This window comes from Papilio xuthus, unplaced genomic scaffold (genome assembly GCF_000836235.2).
Source record: "Papilio xuthus unplaced genomic scaffold, Pxut_1.1 DF826961.1, whole genome shotgun sequence".
NCBI classification, from domain to species: domain Eukaryota; kingdom Metazoa; phylum Arthropoda; class Insecta; order Lepidoptera; family Papilionidae; genus Papilio; species Papilio xuthus.
In genome coordinates, this window is record NW_013531688.1 from 4,738,768 (window position 1) to 4,764,860 (window position 26,093).

Consider the following 26,093-nt stretch of genomic DNA (forward strand, 5'->3'; position numbering starts at 1 on the left):
TCGTCTGATAAGTATGCGTCCCGGTGGTCTTATGAAGTCCTCTTTCCCGTTCCACCCCTTATCTTATAAGGAAAGGATGGGAAGTGGAAGTGGCCTTTCCGGATGAACGGATGCATGGGAGGGGAAAACATTGCCGCCCCTGGAGCTCCGATTTTGATTTTTTTTCGATCGAAAGGTTTTGCTTGCAGTTAGGTCCCATTTTTTTTATTAATTTTTAAACTGTGTAGAAGTTTAGAAGATTTTGAGTTTAATTGAAAATGCGTTACGAAAATTTTGATCTTTTTTGCTTTCTTCGCTTATTTTTTTATTTGTCTCCTGTTATTTTGAGTTATAGTATAATTATTGTTTGTAAAACTTAAAACTTGTATCTAAAGTTATCACAATTGACTAGAATTCTATTATCTTGGAATATCAATTCACAATAATCTAGGACTTTATTTGTCCTTCTATCATTTATTCAGTCTATTAAATGAACTATTTACATATTCATTATAATTAGTATTCTTTGTTTATTATTTAAAAATCAAAGACAACAATTTTGCCTCTTTAATTGAAAATTCATAAGACTGCGATTTTATCCGCGCTAATTAATAATATTTAATTAATATCCAATGTGTTCTTCCAGACTATGTTATACATCTATGCCAAATTTTGTCAAGATCCGTTGAGCCGCTCTGAAGATTACTTTTAACAAACATCCATCCAAACTTAAGATTAAACGAATAACATATGTAGTGAGGAGCAAAGTTTACACGAATTATTGAATTAAAGCAATTAAGACTCGTAAGTCTATATAATTATTCTGAGATTAAAAGCTTACTTATTATTTACCGGTTAAAATTAAGCCTTATTCTGCATAAGATTTTACGTAAAAGAAATTTCTGAAGTTTCAAAGAGGATATTACCTGCATACGCAAATCTGATGAATATTGTGGCAAAGTAAATAAACTTCTGGGTCGTTATTCGGTATTTCCTTAGTCTTCGAGAAGGTAAATAATTAGTTTTAGCAATGTTGTCTCGTCATTAACGTCTAGAATAATATTTTTACAGTGACGTGTTCGTAACCAGTTAAATGTCATTGCTTTATTTACCTTAATTCCTGTAGTTTTTAAGTCTTAGAAATCCCATCTGTGTTTACTATTTTAGTATGAGTCACCGTTGATTTCCGAGACCAAAACCATATATATAAAATTCTCGTGTCACAATTTTCGTTCCCTCATTCAAAGATATGTGTGAAGTCAACCAACCCGCACTTGGCTACCTTGGTTGACTATGACCTAGTCACCCCTAACTTAGGGTAGGCTCCGAGCCTCTCGGTGGGGACGTATAGTGAGCTGATGATGAAATTAATTGTTTGATATCTAGCTTCTTTTGTTTAGGTGTGGTTTAATAATAGTTGTAATGGTTACCCGAATATTATAATACTTAATTTAATCGCTGTTGCATAGTCAATAATATGTTTGTGCAAGGATATATTTTAGAATACAATTGAATTGGATTTTCCTTGTGTCTTCGACCGCAAATTTCCGTCATATTAGAATCTTTGGCACGCATCGACATTGCCTGTCGAATCTTTGATTATGTTACCCTGGGTTTCTGAGACCGAAATCCCCGTTTAAAATATATTGTTATCTCTGTTTTGTTAAATATAAAGACAGGGATGATTATATATTTTACACAAAGATTAGGCTCAGAAACCCACGGTTAGTGTTATTGGACTGTAGTCGTAGTCTCTATTTTGTGAAAGACAATAAAAGGGATAGCAATATTTTTTAATGCAAATGTCATGGCAATGGAAACGTAAGGCTATGTTTTGACTGACACTCATTTTAAACCAAACACAATAGAACTTGCAATACGATTAAAACTGATTAAAGATAAGCCTCACTATGTAGTTGCAATTCATTGTATAGAAATTGATTTATAGTTTAGTGTCGGTGGCTCTGGGGTTAAAGCACTTGTAATCTGCAGGTCCTGGGTTCGAATCCTGCAATTTACCAATGTCTTTTCGATTTACATATGTACATTTATCCATCCGACCTTCTTACGGTGAAAGAAACATTTTATAGTTGGTTTTATTTTTGGTGCACATATAATTATATTTTTTGGAAATTATATTTTATATATGTTTATATTTGACTAGAGGTCGTCCGCGACTCCGTCTGCGTCGACTTAAAAAAATATGATAAGTAGCCTGTGTCCTTCCAGACTATGTTCTATATGTATGTAAATTTTCATCGAGATCTGTTTAGCTGTTCTGGAGACTGGTTCAGACAAACATTCGTATTTATAATATTAGTAAGATTTGACTTAGTATTTGTCGATATAATACTATGTTACATCTTCAGTTATTTGTTTTCGTTTTTGACTAAATCTTCCAACGACACCTGACTTGAATATTTAATAGGTATCAACCCGCATGAATACGTGTTTTGCAACAATTTGAAGAATTGATTATATCATGACACTGTTTTCGAGGATATTATTACATTTATGGCATTTTAATTAATGTTTGTTGGTTTTTCGGATGTGAATTCAGTGTATTAATAATTTTTAAGTATTTAAAATAATATTTGTTCACTGTTTCCCTATACATTTCTGTTTGGATCTTCCATTTTCCCCATATAATTTAATTTTGTACTTTTCCTAATATAATTTCATAAAATCTAGAATAATATTGACATGATGTCTAAAATGACATCATTTTATCTAAGCATCTTACCTTATAATTACCTTACAATGAGAAAAGGTTGCATATTGGTTGATAAACCATATCCAAAAACTGTATTTATAACAATACTACCCGTAGCCTGCGACTCCATCCGTGCGGAATTAAAAAAAACTTAATAGGTAGCCTATGTGTTCTTCCAGACTATGTTCTACGTCTATGCCAAATTTTAGCGAGATTCATTCAGCCGTTCTGGAGGCTTCAAACAAACATTTATATAAACATTCGCATATATAATATTAGTAAGATAAATTATGAATAAAATGATTTAGAAATGAACAAAAGCATTGCAATTTTCAGTGCCCGAGGGTAACACGGAGTCGACAAAGCTGCCTAAAGGCCTGGAAGAGATACAATCAGAGTTATCCTACATGCAAGCGCTCGACGGTTTCGTTCTTGTATTGTCTCAACAAGGCGACATCGTCTATTGCAGTGAGAACATTGCTGAACATCTTGGAGTATCACAGGTAAGATATAATGAAATATTTACTACAATTCTTACGTCTTTACTTAAATTCTTAGTTACTCCTTAGTAGTCACTCCCTGGAGTCCTTTAAGTTGTAAAAGAAGGCACTTAAAGCTTGCTTTAGTAACTAACGATGAATGTGGCAGTTAAATCCTAATTTATATAATATCGTTTACCTTACGTTTCTGAGTCCATCTTTGTACAAAACGTATCGTCACTCATATTATTTTGTTTATTTCTGGTCGTTTGCCCCCTTCTGTTATTAAAAAAAATGTTTTAAATGGGGATTTTGGTCTTAGAAACCCATAGTTTGTAGTAAGTTCCTTAAAAAATGTCAATGGTTGATACAGCAAAAAAGTATACGAACATCGAAATTCATTCATTTGGAAAATGGAACTGACAGATGATGATAACTTAAATATCATCTATCTATATATTGTTGCTACGCGCTTTAAATTTGCAAATATAATTTCAAAATAAATTTTCCAATGAACAGTTGATAAAATGTATGTTTGATTGATTTGTGACAGTTAACATAATGGTTACGAATGATGTGTCATTTTTATACAATTACTATCAGTTACATTGTTTCATGAAAGTTCGATAAGATTATCTCTTGAAACCATCAAACTTAACCTGAAGAAAGAAATTGAAAGATTTTTTTATTATACGCATATAAATTAAACCAAAAACAATAACCTTTTATTTAATAAAATGACACATAAATTAATAATTAATCTAGATGCTAACCATTTATATTTATTCTGGCTAAACAAGTGATGCCCAAGAAATGCCTATATCATGGACACCGGTATTAAGATGTACGATTTTCTGTGCACATAATTAAAAAACCCAGCTAATCTAAACTTTGCGGGAACTCTGATAATTAAAGGCAGGTAAGGCAACATTTCTCCAAAGGCGGATGTCTATAGGCAGCGGTTAATTCGCTATTTTATCGACTTTAGATGGCCGCTTGCTCATTTGACACCTTTCATAAAAAATGGCCTTGACAGACAAACGGACGGACAACAAAGTGATCCTATAAGAGTTCCGTTTTTTTTCCTATGAGGTACGGAACCCTAAAAAAGGAACAGAGCGTTTGTAAAATACTCGGCAGTGTTACGCATACAAAAACAAATCTAGCCATCTCATTATTTTTAGAACAACAAATTAACAAAATTAGGGTAGATTTTTCAGCAATGAAAATCGACGCTTACATCCAATCACTATTACACTGTAGTTGGTTCTTACATCCTCGTTGTGTAAGACTTACAAAGCGCATGAATATTCCAAGAAGCAATACAGAATTAGCATGCAACCAAAATAAACTTATCCGAAATGTATCCTAAACAAAACGTTCCAAAACGAACTGAAACGTTCAACAATGTTTTACGTTTAACAGGTGTCGATGTAAAGTTCTTCAGCATTTCAAATTGAATTAGGTTAGATATTTTAAAAAATTTCTATCACAACACTTTTGAATGAATTACTGCACAAAGGGTGTTTAAAAATTCATCGTTATTAGCTCAAAAAACTGCTAGAAACCTAGGTTACTGCCACAGAGTCGGTTACTTTAGTACCCCTTAATGTACAATTCTTTTATTAAAAACTTGTGGTACGGATTTTTTTGAGAAAATATTTGCATCATCATCATCATCAACCTGCCCTTATCCCTATCGAGGGTCCGCACAGTATGTACTACTCCTCTATACATCTCTATCAGCCGTCATATCCGAGTCTACCCCCTTCTTACGCATATCCTCTTTCACACAGTCATTCCATACTTTTTTTGGTCTTCCTCTACCCTTGTAGCCATCCACATTCAATCTCATTACTTTTTTGCTTATATCATCATCCCTCCACATAACATGTCCAAACCACGCTAATCTTTTACTCCTCAATTTCTCGATCACTGGCGCTACTATCAAACTTCCTCTAATATACGAGTACACATTTGAGAAAATATTTGCATGTGGAACGGAAATAATTTTTGGTTCCTTGGAGTAGTATGTAAAGGCAGTATGTATTTATTTCTAAAATATTAAAAGTTTAATTTTTGGTTTGACGTCTTAAAACTTAAAAAAGTGAATGACGTGTCTCTGACGTCAAATGTACCCAATGGGTTATATCTAAGTTAATAGATTCTCATATAGTAGTAAAAGAAAAAGTTATTCCTTAAAAAGAATTTGATATAAAAAATGTAACTTATTTAAAAAAAAGAATTTACAATTTGGAATACAAAAAGGTTTCCGTTGATAGCTTTTGCTGTTGTTTTTTTTATAAATTATATAACATCCGACATCGCTAAGGTTATACAGAACACAATTTATATTTCAAGGTTTTTTTATAATCGGTTGCTATGCACTTTCCTTTTAGGCCTTGAATAATGTTCATATAGACGGCAAGTTACAGTTTGTTCACCATTTTTAAGACATAATAAATATATTATTTTACTATCCTGAGATTTCTTAAAGAAAACAGCAGGCAGATGTTGCTCCGTTGTAATGCTTCTTGATTTGCCTGGTACTATTGCAGCGAATTTAAGTTGGGTATTTATGTTTAAATGAAAAACAAGATCGATCGACTCCTATATGATGTTTTCTTTTTCTGACCCACATTATTGTAATGGCCAGGAATAAAAGATGCTTTTTAAAAAAAATCAAAGTTTATCTTTGAAAACTGCAGAAGCCATCATAATAAGTTTAAAATAAAATACAGGGTTTTTATTTTGAAATCTTGAGATTATAAGTAACACAGCGATATGTTAACTCACTGAACAACTATGAACTTTTTGTGTGAAAAGAGTAGTGAAGATTGTCGGATTAACCAAAAAGTTTTAAATTACAATCGTCTTTTTCTATTCCAGATGGAGATAATGGGTCAAAGCGTATTTGAATTCAGCCACCCATGCGACCACGAGGAAGTGCGCGAGGCGTTGCGCAGTGGTGCTGGCCGGCGAGACTTGCTGCTGCGTCTTAAGTGTACGCTGACTAGTAAGGGCAGGAACGTACACCTCAAGTCTGCATCTTATAAGGTAATAGATGGTCTCCGTGCTCCTTTGTATGCTATTTTTACAACAATTAAGCCTAATAATTTTGCTAAATTAGCGTAAATTATCTTTAATAAAGTGTGAAAATAGCCTAAAGCGTGTTTTAAGTTTAGGGCTTTCTATTATAAAAGGCATTAATCAAAAATATGATGTGATTGCTAAAATATTAAGTCACGAAGAAAGGAATCTATCCATCTACTTCTATTAATATTGTAAATGCGAAGGTTAGATGGATGCGTAAATGTTTATCAAAAGGTATATCCTAACGGCTGAACAGATGTCCATGAAATTTGGCATACGTATATACATAGTCTGGAAGAACACATAGGTTAATTATGTTTTTTTCTTACTCTGCGTGGACGGTTTCACAGGTGACAGCTAGTTTCTTAAAATATAATCATGGCGCTATTCTACTTTTGTATTACATTATCAATATTGTATGTTTTAATTAATTTTATTTTTGTTAAAATTATATTTTGAGGACTTTCAAAGCTTTGATATTTCTAAATATTACAATAATCGATATACTATAGAGTTTTCAATATCTAACACATTATTTAAATACAAACTTTTGTCAGTGAATACTTGCGAATTAAAAAAAACAACTTAATAAGTGTTCTTCCAGACTATGTTCTATTTTTATGTAAAATTTCAGCGAGATCCATGCAGCTACTCTGGCTATACTTCTAACAAACATCCATCCATCCATCCAAACATATATAATATTAATATGATGAAATCATAGTCATCAAAACGTAACAGCCACTGGTAAAAGGTAAAGACCCGTATCCTTCATAATCTTAGAATGTTGACAGAGACATTTCTACTTTAAAATTAATATTAGAAACTTATACTACTAATATTGTTTTAATGACGCTTGTTTCCAAGAGCAAATAACATTTAAGTTTTTGTATTTTCCAAGAGTTTTATTTAGGAAAAACCGTGTTTACTATGACGATATATTTATGATTCGCAATATGCATTTTAATAAATTAATTTAATATTGTTAAAAATATTAAAATTACCACAAAAAATGTTGTATTGATCGATTAACAAAACAAGTATTTTTTTTAAAGATTTACGAAAAGAAATCTATGGATTGTTAGGAAGAAAATCCGAAAATGAGCCAATGCATTGACTCAACACTAGCCTTACTAAAATTACGACGTTTATGTCGACTAAAAACGCGCCATTCGCGCCAAAGGATTCTAATAATGTCTAAAAGGATGGATGGATGGATGTCTGTCTGAAGGTATCTACAGAATGTCTGAACGGATCTCGATTGAATTTGGCATAGATAAAGAAAATCGTCTTGAAGAACGTATAGGGTACTAATTGTTTTTTTTTAAATTCCGCGCGGACGGAGTCGCGGGCGACAGCTAGGTATTATCAAAGCGTGAAAATCCGATTAATTACTTTAGCACTATAGTTTCTTTGTAAATATTGCTTTTAAAACTTTTCTTATCTATTTTACTTCTTGATATTCTTGACAACAGTCAAATTTTTAACAATCAGACTCTCATTATCTTATAATCTGTAACACGTCAATGTTTAATGACTTTTTTTTTTAATTTAATAATGTGTCATTCCTTTTTTATTCTGTATCATTACAATAAAAAAATCTTATCAAAAATTAGTGATAAAATTAATCTGTATATGATTTGTCTAGGCAAATAATTAACTATTTATTATAAGTAATAAATCCATAAAGTTAATTTGACTTCCTAATTAGTAAGAAATACAAATTGTTATGTTAACATTGATATAATTTGGCTCTTATCAGCAAGTTGTATTCCTTAATATATTAAATATACCAAATTAAATTAAACACAAAATACAATCGGTAATAATAGATGAAAATTACCTCGTATTTTGGTTAGTAAATTTCACTCGGGAAATAACAATCTTACTAATAATATAAATGCGAATGTTTAGATAGATGGATGGATTTTTGTTTGAAGTTGTATTCAGAACGGCTGCATGGTTCTCGCTGAAATATGCCATAGGTGTAGAACATAGTCTGTCTTTCACACTGAATCTTTATTACACTTTAAATTATTAAAGAAAATTAGGACTAACTCCATTTCAAATATTGTAAACATTTCGCTTAAACAAATTTTACGTATTCCCCAGGTTATCCATCTTACTGGCCACATGCTGTCTCCGTCTAAAGACAAAGACAAGGATTCGGAACATAAAACCGAAGTTGAAGATAAGAAGGACTCTGATGGGAAACAGAAGAGCGGTTCTCTGGTGGCTGTGGGCAGACCCATCCCTCATCCATCTAACATCGAGATCCCACTGGACTCCACTACGTTCCTCTCCAAACACAGCTTGGACATGAAATTCTCGTATACCGATGAAGGGTAAGTTAAATATTACCATTTTTCATAGCAGAAAATTCGTCTGTATGTTTTACGTAATAAATTAATCAAATTACTTAGTTTTTAATAATACAATTTTATATGAAGTTTATACGACGAGTTAAACTTTCGCTAATTTTTTTATGATAGAAAATAATTTTTACACTTAATTGTTACATAGCAACATTTTACTTCTGTTTAAATAAATTTGCGATAACCATAGATAGGAGTTCTGCCAAAAGATGGCGCTGTAAATAATTCTTTACGTATATAAAGAGGCAAAATTTAGGTGTCATTTTAAACAGTGTGTTACGACCTTTTGAATGCCTCACAGGCTGTAGTTGTGTTATATCAACAAAATATCACCTTCAAATGTATTTTGTAGGTTAAACATGATGTGATTTCGCGTCCCCGCACTTTAGTTCGCGATAAAGTTTGAGTGTTGTTAATGTTTTAGTGAATCAAAATTGATGTTAAAAGTGGTTATTAGTGAGAAAAAAGACGGTGAAAGTGTTTTGTTGGTATAAGCGATATTAAATATTTGTTTTGGATTTTCGAAAGATTGGCGCGTATTTTGAAAGAAGGGATGGAACAGGTACTTATTATCAATAAGATAATCTAATAAACTTGTAATTACTGTTAATAGCAGTTTAAACGATTTCGAAAGTTTATATTAATTAATATAAACAGTGAACAAAGCCGAAGTACCGATAGGTCATTCAAGGTTAACCATATCAATACCGGTAAACATAACCTAATTTATGGAAAACTGTAGGTCACATTGGAGAATGACCTTTGGAATCTATGCTTTTACACAAAACCTTTATCATGTTTTTATAATTAACGGGTTCCAAATTACATTGATAAGTTAAAGATTGTAGTGTTAAATTTTCTTTCTATTAATGCATAGAAACAAATAAATTATTATATTTTGTGTATTATTCGCATTATTGTTCCAAAAAATGCATACAAAACAACTGTTCAGTTTTGTCACGCATCAAATAATATAAAATCAAAATAATATTTAACAAATGAATTTAGATTAACCAAGTTCAACAACATGGTCTAAAATAATTATGAACCTTGTTTTTTCATGTAAAAGTGTACAAAAAAGGTTACATTTTATTCTTTGTTGCAGTTTAATGAATACTCTGGGATTCGAACCGGACGAGTTGGTAGGTCGTTCCTTGTACGACTACCATCATGCAGCGGATACAGCAAATTTGGCTCAGCAGTTCAAGTCTCGTAAGTTTCTTTTTTAAATACTGCATGCCATTGCTTTACCCAGACATGTTTTTAACTCTACCTAAATGGATAAAATATAAGTTTTAATAGCAATGAAAATTTACTATATATTAGAACAAGTTATGTACTTATACAATGTTTGTCTAAAGGTCTTGTAGAGGTCATAAAGATAAGCCTTATATTTATTTCAAACAATTTCTATATGCATATTTAGAAATTACTGTGTAAATGTTACTTTTTTTATTTATGATTTATTAATTTTTAAATTTTATTTCAACACATCAAATAAACAGCTAATCTTAAAAGTGCAGTAATAGATGGCGCCACTGTAATAACGTGCTATGTGCTGCCATCTGTTATACTAATTGTAAAAACTTCCAGTAGATGGCACTAGTCGTTAACGTTTTATAAAAATCATATGTAGGTTCCTAAAGTTAATTAATGTAATTAATTATAATAAGTGCTGGTTGTTTTTTTATTTTATAAAATACTACTTATATTAAGAGTAGGTAGCCATTACTGATTTTAATTTTTCTTGAAATATTCTAGTAAGAATATGTTTGTTTTTTGTACTCGTATATAATTTGAATGGTCAACATTAATGGAAGATTAATGTTACATTATTCATAGTTTAAAATGCATTCATAAGTACAATAGAGTGTAAATAAGGTCGAGACAGGGTCGAGGACGTAGGAATATGGAATTGGAATAACAGGGACGACTGTCCCTTTAATATCCGTGAAGGAATCCACTATTAAAGTTCCCTATTCAATCAACTGGAATTTCAATAGTCGACATTGCAACGACGACGTTATCGTTTTGGATAGCTTTGAACATATAAAGGAAATACCCTTATAAATACGTAAACGTGTTTGGAATTACCTTTTTTATTTTTTTTTAATATGAATTACTGCCTGTCTCTCAACTCCGTCCGTGCGGAATTAAAAAAAAAACTTTATTAGTAGCCAATGTGTTGTAGCGAGATCTGCTGAGCTGTTTTGCAAATATCTTCTAAAAAAAACATCCATCTATCCAAACATTCACTTTAGTTAAATAAGAAATTGTCTATAGAAGTTATTCCTATATGAATAACGATTAATATTTACACGTGCGTATAACATAATCAAAAATAGATCAATATAGATTTAATGTAATCGTTTTGCAAAACATAAAGTCAAGCTCACGTGATCCGTACATACGAGCGTTTATTTCGGCTCTTGGATAACCGCCATACGATCTACAAAGACGTGTGAAAAAATGGAATTTTACCATTAGATAATAATTTGTTTGAACAACGAGCGACAGATATTTTATCTCAAAACCAAGGGCGTATTACGGTTACATAATTATAAAACTTGCTCACAATTCTCATGTTATTTGTTTATAAATAACATGTTTTATTAAAGGTTATCAATGTTATCTATCAAGTTGAAGGATATATGAAATTATATAAAAACTAGCTGTTGCTTGCGACTCCGTCCGCGCGGAAAAAAAAACTTAATTAGTAGCCTATGTGTACTTCCTGAGTATGTTCTACATCTATGCCAAATGTCAGCAAGATCGATAGAGCAGTTCTGGAGATACCTTTAAATATCCATCTAAACATTCGCATTTATTATATAATATTAGTAAGATATTAGTGGTTTTATCTTTATTTAGTCGATAAATGGAGTCCATTGAATTCATTTTTTTAATTAGCAGTTATAGGTCGATGAATTTAATGGTCTTGTCTTATTATAATACAAAGATCTTGATTTTTTACATGATTAGCTTTCTTCGGGCTTCGACTCTATTATATTGCAAAAAAATGTCTTTTTAATGATTTTCAATCATAATTTAAATCCTTATCAACCTATTTAAAAATACCTGTGATTTTATTTCCCCTATCTAATTACCACGTTAGCAGCCAGAATGTTTTTTTTTTTTTAATTTTTGTATAAAACCATTTTGAATGGGTCCTTACGGGTCACGCTGTATACAACAATTCGATTAATAGCCACAGCGAGGTGTTGAATGAGGAAGTATGGCTTGTCGGACACATAGTCCGACATGGCCTGATTGAAACATCACAATACCTTACTAATATAACATTATAAATGCATAAGTTCAGATGGATGGATGTATATTAGAGGTTATCTTCAGAACGGCTGCAAGGATCCCAGTGGAATTTGGCATATATGTAGCACATGGTCTGGAAGAACACATAAGCCAATAATATTTTTTTTCGGGCAACAGCCATTTGTTTTATAAATATCTTATTTACTGTGGTCAGAACTTTCCTTTGACCGTATTAAAGTCGCTGAGTTTACTTTGATACAAAAAAGTCGTAGCATAGAATAACCTTTTTTTGTCTACAGTTCAAAGATTACTGAAACAGATACTGAAAAATAGTCAAGATTAGAATCCTTGGCTATATGTTAACCACATGGGAAATAGAACTTTTATTAACGAAAAAGAAAGCAGAAAAAATGTAGACATGTTTTCGCTTTTAACGCAATAGGTTTTTGTGATTATATTGTACATTGTTTTGCCATTGACGAAATTAAATTGTTGTTTATCATATCTAGGACGGCAGTTGTATGAATTCAGTAAATGCTTCGTTAATGTTGTAGTTAACATATATGTTACTAGCTGCCGCTCGCGGCTCCGTCGGCGCGGAATTAAAAAAAAATGAGTAGCCTATGTCTTCCAGACTATGTTCTACATATGTGCCCAATTCATCATGATCTAGTGAGCCGTTCCGAAGATATCTTCAAACATCCATCCATCCTGAACATTCGCATTTATAATATTACTAAGAGTAAGTATGATAGCATGATGATCTAATTTAGACCACTAGACGATCGACCTAGACTTTATTAATAAAAACAATTAGATGTCTTAGTAATAAGAGGTGTAGAAAGTAAAGAATGTTTATGAAATGTTAGTATTTTTTGCTTATAAAAGCTATATTTGCATTGGTATTCCAAGCACGTTCCGCACGTCGTGTCTAACACGTATATTCTGTCCCGTATCCCTCGACTTATCTAACCATTAGGCGGGTAATGTTACGTAAAATGTTCTCTCGGTGCACAAGTTTAACATAATTTTATTGAGAGTTTGCTTTTAAGTCGTATTATGTGAATAAACGGTTTTATGCTGAAGTTTGTATTGATGGTAGAGTAGCTTATGGTGAGGTCTAGGTTTATTTCTTATTAAGCATACATCAATCAGCTCACTGTATGTCCCCACTGAAGGGCTCGGAGCCCACCCTAAGTTATAAGCAGTTAGGCCATAGTCAAACACGTATATTTTTGTGCGTCCCGAAGACCTAATTTACTACTTTTTCCTTTTCCACCCTTTTTTCTTATAAGGAAAGGATGGGAAGTGGAAGTGGACTTTCCGGATGATAGGATGCATGGAAAGGGAAAATATTTTCTTTATGTGCATCCTCTTCTCTGTCGATTAAAGGTAGGCAACGCAAATGCAATTGCTTATGTCTGTAGGCAACGATCACTTTGCTATTTCAGCGATTTCAGGTTGCTCGCTATTTTGCCATCTTTTGATATAAAAAAGATATTACAAAATAGAATATCTTCTGGTGTATACTGTTCTGTAGAGATTTGCCCATTTGCTGTCTTCTGCAATCGTGTTTTTTTAAGTTCCTGATGTATTTTAGTTACTAATGCAAGTTTTTCGGCAGCGAAAAAGGATGATGGCAATAGAGTACGCGAAACATGTTCTTAAAAATAACATTTAGGATTTATTTTATCGTGAATTCTAGAGTAAAATACACCATGAATAATGTATTAAAAATTATGTAACCTATGTCCGTTCGTTACTGAAAAAAATTACATGTGTAAAACAAAAACAACCGTAACTTTTTTAAGCGCAAGTGATTTACAGCCTATGCATTATTTATAAGTAAGAATAAAATGTATACTTTGTTTTGAATTTACTACGTTGAGTGGAAATAGACATTTCAAATTTATATTGTGCTAACGGTGATAAATAATTATAGGCCATGATACGGTACTTATTGATTTGTTTTTTTTTTTACAATTGTTATACAATGTAAGTGAATGTAGTCATAGTTTTTTATTTCATTTGAATGTACATTTTGTGTTACATATACGCTGTATATACTCTAGATAGGTAATTACAATTAAACGCCCGCGTCGGACGCTCCGCACGCACGGCCCGCGACGGATTTTGGGTTGCTTTGTATGATTTTACATAGCTCTGCATCTGTCCGTACGGTGTGTCCGGTTCAGGCCGATATACCCGAACTTTTAAAAGCGCCTGTTATGGTTACTGTTCGAGTTTCTAATATCGCTACCATCAGCCAAAATGGCGAAAATGAAATAGACACAAAATACTACAGCTAATAGCGTATACAGTGGACAGATCAGTGAGCCTAGCGTGCACTTATTTAAATAAGTAAAAGAATAGTTTCAAAAATTATACAAAAAATCTCTTAGTACCGAGCTTTATCGCTTCATTTATTCACAAGTGGACACTTGTCACGTACCGACACACGACCTTTATGTGCGTGTTGTGGAAATACAAATAGACTAGCTAACCGTTTTTGATAGAATTTTATTTGCCAAAGTAATTCTACTCCATAGTATACGTAATAATAAAATTGGCTGTTCTTTTGTCTCAACTCAATACTTAGGGTCGTTTAGTTGTGTCCGTGGATTCGAGTCCCAACCTATAAATTGAGTATAAAAAGGCTATGCTAAAAGGCTACTTAAGTATATTATATTCTAATGAATTGGCTCAGGACAACCTAATCAAGAACTAAGTGACATTTTTTTATTATTCCTCGGTTTTAATTACCCTCGTATTATGTCTACTATAAACTTTTTAAAAAGTTAAACACCACAGTGTTGTGCGAGTTCACTTGAACATGTGAAGATCGTACTAACACTGTGAGCCTAGTACAAATATTTGTGACAATCGCCAACGTATCGTCTTTGACAAAATTTGTATTAATACATATGCAGTGCCATGGCGTAACGGGTGTAAACAACACAAAAATCTCATACTAATATTTACATAATTGACGAAGGCGATACAAAGATGATTTTCATAAAATAAGCCCACTGAACGTGTTACACTATGGTGCACGTAACACGTGTATATTCCACGTCTCATTCGCTGCTGATAAATGAAATTTGACTGATCGATTAACGAATAACCTATGCGTTTAAAAATATAATCTATCACATAGCATGATAGGCAAGGCCGTATGTACACTTGGCACATTAACAACCGCGAGATATAGAGGTCGCTTACACGCCCTGAGCGGATATTAAAGCTAACTATTTACATTTACATATGCCAGGTCGAGCGTCGGTGGCTCAGGGGTTAAGCACTTTGCTTGCTATCTGCAGGGTTCGAATCCCGCAATATACTAATGTGTTTTCGATTTTCTATTTACATATGTACTTTTATCCGACGTTCTTACGGTGAAGTTAAACATCGTGATGCAACCACATATCTAAATTCAAAGATATGTATGAAAACCAAGCCACACTGGGACAACGTGGTATGGCCTAATCAGCCGTAACTTAGGGTAAGCTCCGAGCCCTTCGGTGGGAACGTATAGTGAGCTCATGAAGATGTCTGGTTTACATTATATCAGTACAGTAGTACAGTAGCAAATTTCAAACTGACGTAATGCTGTCCAGTACTTGCATAATGTGAACAGACATTAATGACTGGAAAACTTGAAACGAGAAAATGTATGACCATGTTCATTTAACCAGATACAGCGTAGTATAATATAGAAGATAACTTTGACATTCTGTTTGTCTCATTCAGTCATTCATTCACCTCTTCAGTAATCTTAAAAAGAAAAATAAAAATATTGTCAGATTTTTGTAATTTACTAATATTTCTTGTACCATCCCAAGTAAGCTCTAGACTTGTGATTATACAATCTGAACACTTAATCCCTTAGTTTTATGTTTTTGTTGTTTTTTTATTATTTTTTTTCTTTTAGTTTAAGAAAGTGTTTTCAAAATTAGCCAAACAAATGCAATCTGAAACAAAAGTATTACTGGTAAAGTGTTAAATATTTGCAAAAGGGCAACAAACTTATTGAATGTAATTGTTTTGTTTAGTTCATAAATAAACTGAATTAATTGGCAACGACACTGAAACAATTGACGCGCACATACTGACAGACAAATATCTTTATCATACATACCTCAGTGAATGGATCTTATACGTTTGATTATACGATAAACAATCATATTATATATTACTTCTTAATATTATAATTACGAAAGTTTAAATGGCTCAACGGATCTGAAAATTACCAAGGATGTAGAACATAGGCTGGAATACGAATACGGCTAGTACAGCATGACAGCTAGTGTTAGTATAATTATAGAATATGAATATTAAGCTAGATATATGCGCAAATCACGTTTAAATTCAGACATCGCTAAAATCTTACTCTTATATTATAAATGAGAATGTTTAGATGTACGTATATTTGTTAGGGGGTATCTCCTGAACGGATCTGACGGACGCATAGATCTCGCTGAAATTTGGTATATATGTAGTGCTAAAAAAACACGTAGGCTACTAATTAAGCATTTTTTTTTTATTTCCCAGCGGATGAAGTCGCGTTATTTGATAAATCTAGATTGTTTTCAAGTGTGATAGAACCTTGTGTGAAGTTTCTTTTTAATCGCCTTTAATATTGTTGGTTCTAATTTTCCTGTAAGAAGGTCGGATTAGCTGTTCCTTTCTCACTTCAGTGTTCATATTTGTTACGGTAAACTTGATAATGTTTACATGTTTAAATACTAAAGAGTAGATGTAAAACGTTATTTTTTTATAAAAATACAAACAGGTAGAAGTATAACATTGGCACACGGTCTTAATGCTGTGTGATAAACAAAAAACATTGGCAAGCGAGCATGCCAGCTATTAGATAACACTCCTCGCTTAGTTTTATGTTTCATCTCCTCGTATTATTTCAGATAAAAGTGTTAACTCTCTTATGAATATAAATTCATGTAGCATTATCATTTGAAATTAATATTTTTTTTAATCTGCATTCAACCTTGGTTAACTTTTTCATAATATTTTCATAGAACACTATCAATATTGCTATCTATAAATGCATATGTTTATATGGATGGATCCTTGTAACTTTACTTAATTGCTATTATCTCCAGAACGGTTGCATGGACCTCTCTGAAATATGGCATAGATGTTGAACATAATCTGGAGAAACACATAGGACTAATTGCTTTTTTAATGGATATTCGTCGTATCGGTTTTTATTATTTTTGTTTTTCAGTGTACTAAGATCTTTTTGTAAGTTTATTTATATTGATTTTAGATGATTTTTTATTAATGGAATATTGTTTTGATATGACCTGATGACACAGATGACATTGGAAACTATTATTATTATTGTTTCCTGGCTGACAAGTGAAGAATGAACTAAAATTAATGAATAATTTAACTAATGATACTAAAGTACTAAGTATTTCTGGATAAAATCTGCATGAAGGTGAATTATTATAGTTACAAACACATGTATACAGACATGAGGCGAACATATGACAAAATAACTTGTTTTATTTAATTTTTCCTTGTATCTTGCAACAAAAGCAAATATTTAACTTTAATATTGGCATTGACTAGATACTTTTGACATTTTAAAATATACGAGTAATTATCAGGGCTAGACAACACAGAAGTTAGGTTATTTTAATTAATTCTTCTTTGATTAATCTTTAAAATCGTCGAGGAGCGTCGGTGGCTCAGGGGTCAAGCACTTGACTTGCAATCTGCAAGGACTGCGTCCTGGATTCGAATACCGCCATGTACCAATGTGTTTTTCGATTTCCGATTTACATGTGTACATTTATCCGACGTTCTTACGGTGAAGGAAAACATCATGATGTAACCTGGATATATCTGAGAAGAAATTCAAAGATATGTGTGAAGTCAACCAACCCGCACTTAGGTGACTATGAATCACCTTTAACATAGGGTAGGCTCCGAGCCCCCCTCGTCGCGGACGAGAGCGAAAGCGTGCCCGTGGCCCCGTCCCGATGCGTTGGAGGAACAGAGGGGTTTAGTGGGTATGCTTCCTATCCGGAAGAGAATCCCACAAACCGCGTCCCCCCCGGGGCGCGGAGTATGCATAAAGCATTCCCCTCTGAAAAAAAAGGCTCCTAGCCCCTCGGTGGGTGCGTATAGTGAGATGATGATGATTAATCTTTAAGATAAATTTTTGGACATTTAGTATTTAAAAACTTCATAAACATTTTGGGCATTCATTTCTAGCAACTGTCCCCAATAAGACTGTTAAACAAAATTTTGTATTAAATTATCATTTTTCCGCTAAAATTTGCGTCTTTATTACTTTAGAAGTATTTCATTGGCATCGGAACTGGTGAGCTAGCGCCGCATTGAAATCACCGATGTAGCGTCGCGATAGGATTTTATTTTCGTTCCGTGCATTTGCTGATCGTAATTTTTCCACCACCTTGAACTTGAACGTTCTGAGAGTCGTACAAAAATACGTCCCTGATTCACGGCCGCATAGCTGCGATAATGCGATGTAAACGCATCGTACGATTTCGTCTTTGAATTTTATTAAGACATATATGCGATTAGTTAGATTGATAGAGTTGTTTGAATTGTTAAAATCTTATAACAACGTGATTAGAATTATTCTTGGTCACAAAGAGTCACAATTTCTCATTCGATCAGTCTCATATTTAGCTAAGAAATATGATTCGTAATCTAGATTTGAGTATGTAGTTTCATCTAACATTTTAATACAATTCCAGAAATATTTTTGAGTCAATTATAGCTCAAAAGATTAAAGGAATAAGTTCTGATAAAATCTTGCAATGTATTTACCTCAGATATTTGAAAAAAATAATTCTTTATAACAAAATGTAAGGAGTGTGAGAAAGGGAACCAATTTACTTGCATCATTTATATTACGTTCTCGGAAATGGAATCCTATCCGTTTCGTGACATTTTGTAACGGACATTACGAGGAGGCAACTAAAAGGCAATTTGTGAAAACAAATATTATTTAGAATTTTCTGTATCTCTGCTTGAGTTGAATCGTAAAGATCTGAACCGAACTTGAGTACTTCGAAATCTAGATTTCAATCAATTAGGTTTTCATCATAAATTCAATGAACAATATTTAAATTGTCTTCTGTAGGAATTTAAATTATCGATTTTACTTTTAAATATTCCACAATGACGTAGGTTTGCCTTTGAATTTTGACTATTATCTGACATTCATGGATTGGTAAACTCCTTTGTGTTTGTACAGGACGTTGTAATACGTGCCTTTTAACTAAAAGCTCTTTAACCACATTCCTGGACCAATGGTCAATTCAAACGTGGTCTACCATGACCACCGTGTATTTGAGACTAAAAAAAAACATCCGTTTCAACCCAACGTCACGCGTACGTTGTGACGTGAATAAATTTAAATTTAGAACAGAATATTTAAAATCTTGAAACGTGTTCTTTCGAAGGTAAGAAAGTGATCGATTGGTTAAGTTATAATAATGCTAGTTGTTGTTAATTTGTAAATTATTTTCAGGGCATTTAGACAAGTAAAACTAACGTGTTTTATTGCGATGAGGATGGTTTATTAATATTAGGCATCATAAAACGTTTAGCTTTAAAAATAGACGTGTTAAGGCAGGGGACATACACCAAACAATTACCAATTACATCAATTGCTTCGGTTGCTACGTTGATATAGATAACAATCTAAGTTTACGACCTCGGGGAGCAATGGCTTCTAACTTATATAACTCGTGTTTTAACTTTGGATTGTTAGGTATACTGAAATGCCTATATGTCTACAATATTGTAAGGACGTTACAAGTTAAACGGCCATCATCTCTGTCCTTGTCCCACTCACGACGTACCAGTTTACCTTTACATCGATCTATCTTCCGTCATTTCAGTCGTCACTCCCTTTTTGATCTGGTCTACCTCTACCAGTGTACCTCCACATTCATAATTATAGTTCTCCTTGTCTCATGCGATTCTTTCCTTATCATAACATGCCCCTACTATGCTATTACGTCTTAAATTCTCTACTACTGGTCATAATATCGTATGTAGTTTTAGACATTATTAGTTAGAATCCTTTGGCAAGAATAGCGCGCTTTCATTACAAAATCAAGTGTCAGAATGATTTGTGAGGGGACATAAACGTCAACATTTAACTAAGGCTAGTGTTGTGCCAGCACATTGTCGGACAGTAGAAAGTTTAGTTTTATGTTAGAGTAGCCTAATTTTGTTGTCTTGGCAAGAGAAGTAATTACTATGTTACCTAACTTTATCTATGTTTTATCTACATTCATATTTACCTGAATTCCAATAATTATTATTTACTGTTCATTGTACACATTAAGTAAAAAAATATCGCGTTTTTAATTTATATTGCGTTATAAATAATTATTTTTCCATCTCAAAATAACTTGAACTCAATTTGCTCAGACTTAATATACACTTTATTATTAATTCGAAGTATTAAGTTGTTGAACGAGAAGCTTTATCAAGAAAGTCAATTTCAATTTTCTCTTCCGCACTCTATTAAAAGTTACAAACCCTTTGATAATTGATTTAAACGAACGATCCCTAAAAGTTATTAACTCACATTCAACTTTATAGAAAATTTAACTTCGTTTTGATGTAAGTGGGGAATTAAATTTAATTTCTGATTTACATATTTTATATATTACTAGATCTCGCCCGCAACTCCGTCCGCTCAGAAAGAAAAACTTTATAAGTAACCTATGTGTTCTTCCAGACTATGTTCTACATATTTGCTAAATTTCATCAAGATCCGTTGAGTCGTTCCTGAGATACCTTCTTACAAATATCCATTCATCTAAACTTTCGCATTTATAATATTAGTAAGATTAATATTTATATATTAGAATTCGATCACATCATCACTTAACATCAGGTGGGATTGTGTTAAGCGCCAGCTTTATTTATTTTATTTATTTATTTATTTACATGGTAGACTTACAGCTAGAAAGTAACAATAATAGACACAAGATAGGGTACATATAGCTAATTCAATTTCAATATGAAAAAAATATTTAAATGAATCGTAAGTCGTCACAGAAATCAATCAATTTATTCAAGTGTGAAGAATTTTCTATAGGTAATCTCCGAGCTATCCTATATTTAATTTTCTTTGATCAATTTGTTTTTTCGGATCATTTTCCTGTCCCAAATTTACTTTATTTTTCGCCGTCCGCTAAAATGTACTTAACCCAATTTTTATGTGTAAATGACACTGTCACCACTTAAATTCTAAATTGCTTTCAGTCATTCATATTTTATTTAATTTTAATATCTCGTAAACTTTATTTAAGTGAGCCTTTTATGAATTAACTGAATTGGGACGATGAGAATTGTCCCATTTTTTAACAATTGCTATTAAAGTTTGTAAAAAATGATAAAGTAACATTGGATATTTATTGGTAGAGTACGATAAGTTTAAAATATACGAAAAACATAACAATAGCTAGGGTTGCTACCTCTGAGTTTGCATGGTACATCGAGTATTGGTTTGACTTGGATGTCGGATAGAAGCTGTTATCAAACAAGTCATTGTGGCAGCCCTAGAAATAGCTATCGGCTGATGCATATTTATCCAATTTATGGCTTGAATTTAATCGACTAACGATTCATATCAAGTCATGTGACAACTTAAGTCATGTGAATAGAAGTTGGAATAATAAGTTGGTACAAAGTAGGTCGAGGGGCCGGGGCTGTCTGTTCAACAATCATTTTGCTGTCAACCGGATTCTGTTAGCACTGTCCACCTTTTTAATATCTGATATCGTTTAACTACGACCCATAGTAAAAAAAATATAAAAATAAAAAAAAAAACGTTATATAGAACGTTAAATCTACTTATTAGATTTAAATTGCCAAAATTAGATGAAGTTTACGGAAAATGATTCTGCGTTTAAGAAAACTAATGGGATATAAAAGCCACTCAGTGTTAACATGTCAATTTTATTATGAGAAGAAATAAATATTTAAATTAATAGATTTTTATAGCATTTGTTAAAAGATACGATGACTATTATCGTAAATATTATGTTTTCAAAGACGTTATGAAATATTTTTACAATGTATATTTGAGCAGGTCAATGCACTAATGATACATTTTTATTTCTGACACTGTATGTCAGTAAACACATTGAAATAAGCCAAGTATATGCAAATAGAAAATTTTTTTTTACAAACTTTTACGTATTTAAAAAAATTGACAAAACACATCATTTTAATTCGAATTTCCTTCGGATTCATCCAAAGCTGAAATACAACTGATAGGGCTGTACACATCTACCATAATTTATATCGATAATATTAGAAATATTTTCTCGCAAATTTTCGTGTTAGGCCCTCATGTAAAGATATAAGAGAAGTTCTATCATAAATAATTTTTTAAATCAATTTTATACTTAATAATGTTATTTCTTTGACGTTATTATTTGGTTTTACGTGATGTTGACTTGCTTTTAAAACTAGTTCAAACATTTAAAAACAATAAAACACTCGTTTTATTTAAAAGTGTAGCCGTAAAACGTTTTGATTATCAGGTCTTACGATCGTAACCTAAAGACTTTAAGGTACCTAAGTACCTGTAAGCTTTAAATTAGCTTAAGTTATTATACCATTGTAAATCTACGGCTTGTTATCAAAGTTTCAGAAGAATAAACATATTTATTCTGTCAATAAGCATATAACATATTAGCAGTTGTGCGCTCGGAAATAAAAAAAACTGGTAACGGATAGAGCCTTTGTCACCCAGGGATAGTGTAATTTTCCATCAGTAAAAGAATTTTTCATATCGGTTCAGTTGCAACGGAGTCTATTCAATGTAAAACAAAAGAAAAACTATATACCATAGAAATAAAGTGGTCTTTCTCAATACTACAACATATCTCACATCTTACTAATATAATGGCAGAACGGCTGAATGGATCTGGTTGAAATCTGGAACAATACTAGATTACTTAATAATGTATAGGATAAATTGCTTTTTTTCAACGCAAATAATGTCGCGGGCGATAGCTAGTATTACATAACCTTAGTGCTAAAGTAACAACACAAATAAGTTAGTACATTGTACAGAGTTACGTGTACGATACGTCAATTTATTCGCTTGTTTGTCTCCCTAGTATGTTGCTAGCCGCAGATCTGGCGGACTGCCAAACGACTCGGTTATTGGAACTTCGATATGTGTATATTACATTTGTGAATACCTATCTCATATTTTTAGGGTATTTTTTTTAATCCAGTAAATATCGCTTTATTGGTTAAAACTTTTTGGTCAAAATAACATAACTCGTTATCCTTATAAACGATTATCTACTGCTTATAAAGACTGTTATCGGTTTGAGGACTGAGTATTTAATATCGATGTGCGGTTGTGTGTATTATCTGTCTTCAAATTTTATTATTTTGATAATAAAATATTTACTAACTTTTAAATACTAAATTACGATGATATTCAAGTATATGACTGGCTAGTTGTCGGCCGTAACTTCGTCTGCTCGGATTTAAAACTTAACTAGTAGCATGTGTGTTCTACCAGGCTATGTTCTACATCTATACCAAATTTAATCGATATCCGTTGAGCCGTTCTGGAAATACCTTCTAACAAACATTCGCTTTGAAATTATTTCTAAGATAGTAAGATTGATAATCACCCCCAACTTAACGTAGGCTCCGAGCTCCTCGGTGGGGAGATATAGTGAACTGATGAATGAATTAAGATTGATATTTCATTGGGAACGATTAGTAATTAAATAAAAACCGAAATATTCAGTAAAAAGTGTTTTTCTATCAGCCGTCGAACTCGTCTTTCGTTATCGTATCTCGCGTGACTAGAGCTGAGTAAATTACAGTGAACAAACGCTTGCCGCGCACGCCACTCACGAAGCCGCAATACTCGAAAGAATTCAAACGACCATTTTCACTGCCCCACATCGTGTACGATTTAAAAAAGTACACTTTTTATTGTATGCAGTTTCTAATTAAACTGGTTGATAGGAAAACAACAGTATATGTGAAAACAATGTCTTAAATCTTCACTCAGATCTTTCCTAGTTATTTTGCTAAAGTTATTATTGTTAGGAAGAAAATACGATACTGTGCCGGTGTACTGGCACAGCACTAGCCTTACTAAAACTTGACATTTATGTCCCCTCACTAATCATTCTGACACTCAACTTTGTAATGAAAGCACGCCATTCGCGCCAAATGATTAAAAAAAATTATTTGCTAAAATGAAATTTGAAACACTACACGATGTTAGAAAATATACAGCAACATACCAATCCAAATCCAACATCATCCTTAACTTAAATAAAAAAATATATTCAAATAAAAAGGCTGTGTAATAAATTACAGTATTATGTATTAACATTATTCATAGCAAGGGTTGTGTTGAAAAAAAAGTGTAAGACCTGTTTCAACATTCCTTCGCCTAGCTCCGTGTAATTTTGTTAATGGTTATATTGGAAATTTATGTATAGGAATAAATTGTCGGCTAAAGTTGTATAGGAAGGATTAACTAAAGCTCATTTGAAATCTTATTCCGTTTAATAAATGATTATTATAATGTCAGAAGATAAGTTATGATATTCCTTACTGGCTGTCGCCGCGACTCCGTCCGCGTGGTATTAAAAAAGAACTTAATAAGTAGCCTATGTGTTCTTCCAGATTATGTTCTATATGTGTGCCAAATTTCATCAGGACCTGTTGAGTCGTTCCATAGATACCTTCAAACATCCATCAATCCAAACATTCGCATTTATAATATTAGTAAGATTTTATATGTTAATACATGTAATTGTTGTCAGTTGAAATATCATCGTATCAATATACAAATCATAATGCTTAGTTTACTTCATTTCAGTCTAGCGATAGAATCCAGCGCTGGATTTCATCTGGAAATATGAACATATTAGAATGCACTTTGTGGGATCCAGTGTGTGTTTATTTCGCTGAATTGGAATAATCTATACTGGGCATAAGTTTGAATATAGAAATTCAATAAAGTGGGCTTCTTGCTATGCTAGAAATGTTCACATTAAAATGTCACGTCTTGTAAAAGCTCGTCAACACTACAACTGTTTGTTTAGGAACCGTTGCTTAGGTGTTTTTGTAAAAGCTTCTGTCGCTCAGAGATACGGTAGTTTTTGTTGCTTATCCTAATATTATCTTTCAATTTTAAACGTAATGTTGTTCATAATTTTTACCATTTATAGTAAGTAGAGGTTAAAATTGTTTTATCACTATCTTAAATCTATACAATGAATCTTGAAGTTTTTATTAACATTGTCAAAATAAAGAAGCCAACCTGATTGATACATCTAGTTGGTTAAAAAGTCAGAATAACTAATGTCAAGCAAGCAAAAAGTTGCATTCTAATTTAAGAAAAAATAGGAAAGAAAGTATCTCTGGCATCCTTCATTACAATAAATGGTTGGGCGTTTTGAGTATCAAACCCTTTTAGACGGTTCACAATTCAACTAGAATTTAAGTAAATAATTGTAGTAATAAAAATATAATTTTTATAACAAAAATAAAGAAATTAGACCTTGACAGAATAGAGTTAGTTAATAGATGAATAACAAAGTTTAATTTCTTTCACAGTTTTCTCGAAAGGACAATGCGAGACGGGACAGTACCGATTCCTGGCGAAGACTGGAGGCTACGCGTGGGTTCAAACGCAAGCCACCGTCATCACAGACAAACAACAAAAGCCTATCAGCGTCGTATGCGTCAACTACGTAATCAGGTAGGTCTAGATGTAAACATAATAATTCGTGTTACATGTACATTTTACAGTGATTTTATTTTTTATTAAATTGTGGATTAAAAGAAGTGGAACCAAAGGTAAGTAAAGTTTTTTATTATTATTTTTATGCCTTTTTTTATTCTAGTTAGAAATGACAGGTCTACCGTTAATTTTGCAATTATTTAAAGAATGAAAAAGTACTAGGTACACTAAACAAAATAATCATAATTATTTTGCTATATGTATATGACATAGTTTAAACAGAAATACAATTCGTATTCCTGTTTCATTAAAGACTATATATTTACTTCCATTTCCTTATTACTGTTGTGGATTAAAACCTATTTTGAACACTGGCCATAACGAAATATTTTAAGATTAAATTTGTCGAAAAAGAAGTGACG

General features: G+C 32.3%; 1 protein-coding gene across 4 annotated transcripts in view; it reads left to right on the forward strand.

Moving 5' to 3' along the window:
- The window catches only part of LOC106120093 (hypoxia-inducible factor 1-alpha), an 83,472-nt gene that overhangs the window by 32,428 nt on the left and 24,951 nt on the right, over positions 1-26,093 (forward strand). For all 4 annotated transcript variants that reach the window (XM_013315277.1, XM_013315274.1, XM_013315275.1 and 1 more), the window contains exons 3-7: positions 3,029-3,195; positions 6,061-6,228; positions 8,377-8,609; positions 9,745-9,851; positions 25,545-25,689. In XM_013315277.1, the coding sequence (XP_013170731.1) occupies positions 3,029-3,195; positions 6,061-6,228; positions 8,377-8,609; positions 9,745-9,851; positions 25,545-25,689 (820 nt within the window). The remainder of the gene's footprint in view (positions 1-3,028; positions 3,196-6,060; positions 6,229-8,376; positions 8,610-9,744; positions 9,852-25,544; positions 25,690-26,093) is intronic.